This window comes from Alosa alosa, chromosome 21 (genome assembly GCF_017589495.1).
Source record: "Alosa alosa isolate M-15738 ecotype Scorff River chromosome 21, AALO_Geno_1.1, whole genome shotgun sequence".
Classification (NCBI taxonomy): Eukaryota; Metazoa; Chordata; class Actinopteri; order Clupeiformes; family Clupeidae; genus Alosa; species Alosa alosa.
The window spans coordinates 2,058,242-2,062,903 of NC_063209.1; the positions used below are offsets into that span (position 1 = coordinate 2,058,242).

The 4,662-nt window shown below is 36.6% G+C and overlaps 1 protein-coding gene across 1 annotated transcript; it reads right to left on the reverse strand.

Annotated features, from left to right (window-relative positions):
• Positions 1–1,761: 1,761 nt before the first annotated feature.
• LOC125286796 (leukotriene B4 receptor 1-like) lies at positions 1,762–2,706 on the reverse strand. Its single transcript, XM_048232079.1, has one exon. It carries the CDS (start codon positions 2,704–2,706, stop codon positions 1,822–1,824), a length of 885 nt encoding a protein of 294 aa, XP_048088036.1. The 3' UTR covers positions 1,762–1,821.
• Positions 2,707–4,662: the final 1,956 nt, after the last annotated feature.

A 4,662-nucleotide genomic window follows, 5' to 3' on the forward strand; every position in this document is an offset into this window, starting at 1 on the left:
AATAAGGACATTGGTGTTATTTCAGGAAATAGTTTCATAAGCTATGTTTCTGACAATGCGTCTGCCTCACACAAATTAGATCATTTCTGTGCAATACTGGAAAAACAGTAATGAAGAAAGAAAAAAGTTCTACAAAATACATTAACAGACTCAGAAAAGAACTTCCAAAACACTGGATCCTATTTGTGCAAGGAATCTGGAAACATCACAATAAAAAAAGCTACATTTATTGGGGTTTTTTTGTAGCCAATATCTTGCTGTTGATCTGGTAACTATAAAATTGTTCTGATGTCATATGTATTAATACTGCTCCAACTAGTGACCATTAGATCAAGGTTTAGGCGATGGATTATTGGTACATTGTTGAGGAAAGATCTTCCCAATCTGAGGAATTACAGATAATTCTCTATGATTAATACAATGCATTAGAGAGCAAAATCATACTGAAATATACAGAAATAAATAGCATATTTCCGATGAACAAGCCGAAGTGGTGTTGTACATACATTTTAAAATACAATTTGTAGCCTAAATAAAGTTGGATTTTAAAATAACTTAAAACACAACATTATTGACAGTGAGAAATATATGTATTCACTTTTTAGCCCAATGAATTGAGTCTCCTTGATTTTGATTAACAATTCATAAACATTAAAGCAGATGCAACTCTACCTGCTGTAGGCATATTTCTAAATAGCCTATACACAATTAACAAGAGATAAATGTATTATTATCTTCTCATTTGTCAAATTAAAAAAATAATAATAATCTCATTTGTCAAATGTGTCAAAATAAAGCGCCCGTTTAAGACACTGTCCAGTGCTGAACATAAGTGAAGAGGGAAACCTCCGGTGGTGATTCTAGAGAGTGCTGACAGGGTGGCCAGCACATAAACATAACGTGAAACAGACAACTATACATATTAAAGCCTTACATTCAATATCAAATTATGCATTATTAATAACCAAACTGTTTTATGTAAAGATTAATTGAAAATACACAATTTGACATATGAAGTAACAAATAACTTAAGTTTTAGAACATTTGAAGCACATAACTTTGTAGATGCAATGCAACAAGAAGAGAGTATTTTCAGGTAAAGCAGTAGCGAACTAGAAGGAAGTTTTCCACCATATACTGTATAAGCTAGATGTGCATGGAGAACAACTTCACTACAATGATAGAAATTGGTCCTTGAGTTTAGTGCCACAGGACATGCATAACATCGCCATGCGTACCAATAAATATAGCCTCAATAATTTGACCAGCATCAAATCAATGTAAAACGCTTGTTTTGGCTAACAAGAAAATATACTTGGAGACGTTTCATCCATCATATCTCTGGTGGAGTGGCCGACTGGATTCTGGGGTGGCCTGTACCGCCCTATGCCCCCCATCTGGCGCTGACCCTGAAAACATGTGGGAGGTTGTACTACACAACCTCATGCCATTCTGTTCTATTTTCATAAGGCACATTCCCCCCTCATGCACTCAAATGTCATTCTCCAAATAAGAAGATATTCCACTGTGATGTAATATAGGCCAAAACATAAATAAGTAGACCTAAGTCAAGAAAATGACAGGATAATTATAAATTCATAATTACATAATTGTTGCCCTCTGTCAACCTCACTACACTTGAAAGGACAAAATAATGAATGAAGTTTCAAGAGGCACAGTTGGATTTAATCTCCCTTTTGATAGGCTGAAGCTTGAGGGATGAGCTTGAGCAGAGGACAAGTGATCGTGAAGATGCACTAAAGTCTGTCGCTGTAGTTGTCAGCAGATTTGTGCAGTCGGTAAGCCTTTTTAAGTGGAAAACTATGCGCAATTTATTTGTTGTTTCCTCAGTATCGGGCAAATTCTGTGCCAGACGGTTTTGCCCACTGCAGCTCGTAAGGAAGGACTGGCCCAAATGTACAACGCGGGGGTACAGAGTGCGTTAAACCTTGCCATTACGGCAAAAAGGTTAGTCGCTTCATTTCTGAATCTGAGACCTTTACCAGTCAGTTGTCTGACAATAATATTCACAAAAGAAGGACACCATAAACTTAGGAAGCATATTACAACAAACACAATAATACGCAACGATTCTTTCTTTGTTTCTCTTTCTGCGGTGGGCAACTGTCGGCCTAGTTGATGTCTTGCAATGACATACAATTTTATAGTCATGATAACCTTCGTGAGAACAATTATTTGTAAAGCAATGACGCCAAACGCGTTAATTTGGGCGGCCTTTGATATAGGCACCATGTTTTGGACAGTCAGTATTACGTATGTATAAATCCAGCAGAATGCGCATATCCAAATAACGCATGCACGAGTAATGAAGCGGTTGTAAAAAAAGGGATGGCATACAGCGAAATACCTATCAAATTGTGCAAACAAAAATGTCAGTACATTCACACCAAGAAATGATGGAAGTATGTAAAAAGTTCCGTTCCTTGATGGATACCCTTCTTGAACATCAAAAAGACCAAGATAGTAAACCGAGAATCCCGTTAGTGTGTCACTGATGCTGGTGTTAAGCATAAAAATAAAGCGGTTTTGTATTCGAAGAGAGCGAGTACCAAGGATGCCAATCACAACAGAACCACCCAAAAGGGCTGAGCTAGAGGCGAACAAAATATGAAAAATAAATATCAAAAAATCTTCTGGACGATCAAAATTTACAGACAGAGGTATAGTGGAGTTTTGGATATACATATTGGTTCTCCTGACTGATCAGAGCAATGTGGCAGAAGTTAGCCATTGCCCTGTTTTTATAGACCTGAAGCATCTTCTCAGTTTGTCTCTTGAGTCTAATGCCAAATCACAAGGGTGCACAATAGCGCACTGAAAACATGTCTGAATGGCTCCTGCCTAATTTGGCCTACATTTTTTGTCAGCTCAAAGTAGTCACAACAAAAATCTATCCAATTTTTTGAAGTAGGTTAGGGGCATATTGTGAGTGACATATGTTATACAATATGGTCTATTTTGAAAGTACTTTCAAATTCACATATTTGATGTCAATTTGAATGACATGACAATTTGATGACATTTTTGATCAATTGATCATTTTTGACAATTTGAATACTTTGGACATAATATGACTGACATGTAGGCCTATGTTTCCAAATATGGTCTATTTTAAATATATGGCCTAACATTGTAAAGAGGTCCATAACTGTGAATTTTGGCAACATGACTCACATGTAAGATTTCTTGTAAAATTCAAAAAGCATCAAAGAAAGTTTTGTAATACACTAAAGTTTACAGGGCTCACAATAGCAGACTATTACAAACAATAAAATGGCTAATAAATAGTGGTAACACTGTATTAGACATCATTTCACATTTCTTAAGTCTTAATTGAACAATTTCTTATTCTTAGTCATTAATTCTTTGTAAATCCATAATAAGCAACTCTTGATGCGAGATTACTAGTATATTATATGGATCAAAAAAGAGAGTTTATAGACTGCCAATACAGTGCCCGAATATGTGACTTACAGTGCAACTGGAAAGTTTTCAGATCCTTTCAAGTTTTCCACATTTTGTTATGTTTCAGACTCATCTTAAAATTAATTTAATTCATTTTTTTTTCATTAATCTACACACAATAATCCAACACTCCGCAAAAAAAGGTTATATATAAGGTGTCACTGTTTATGGTGTATGTCAGAGTGAAAACCAAGCCACGAGGGTCGAGAAAATTGTCCGTAGATCTGCAAGACAGGGTTGTGTGAAGAAACAGATCTGGGGAAGGATACAAGAACATTTCTGCAACATTGAAAGTGCTCAAGAGCATGGTAGCCTCCATCATTCTCAAATGGTTGTCCTTTACGCAGTTTGGCTTTTTTTTAGTGCAAGCATAAATTTGGCATGGAGAAACACACATTCATTTCAGTCTTGATACATCCGACTGTGAGCGTGAAAGATGACGTACGCAACTGTGTTTCGAGTGTTATGCTGTCATGCACCCCAGTCAAAGCCTTGCCTCCTATCAGTCCAAAGATGAATGGCCCATGGAGGATAACCGGTCCACCAAGGATGTGAGGAAAGATGTGGTTTCTGTGTATTATAGTATTCCCTCTGTATTATACTAAACTAGTGTGTAAGCATTTATTGGGTAAAGAAAGCAGCCAATAAGTGCCCTCCTTATCGGTTTATCAGAAAGCACAGGGTGTGCTGGTGGCCATGTTGGCTGTAGTTTGAAAATGGCAAGTCTATTAGGGTTGAATTATTTTTCTAATTTGTAAATAGTTTGTCATATGCGCTTAATCTGACTCCGTATGCATTCATTACCACAACCACACACATTCTGTGTTGGGGAATCAGATACTCTCTGGGATAATATTCAAACATTCAATTTGTGCATTAATGCTGATACCCCACAGAGGTTACAATTCTCTAACCAGCTGCTCTGAAAGTCTATGCATTCTCATACCATCAAACTACCAATAACAGCCAACATACCAACAACTAAATGACATTTTATATTCTAAAATCACTATAACCTGCAATCTCGTTGGGCTGATTTCATTGACTGACATCAGTGTTCACAATTATTCACTTGTCCGATGCCGTCTTCCAACTGCCAAAGACACATCTTCCACCACATATTGTGTTTTCTGGAAAATGCACTGTAATTTATTTACATATTTATTTAGGAAAGAC

Bases quoted from the DNA above. Each gene is read 5' to 3' on its own strand.
- LOC125286796 (XM_048232079.1), bottom strand. From the start codon at position 2,706: ATGTATATCCAAAACTCCACTATACCTCTGTCTGTAAATTTTGATCGT.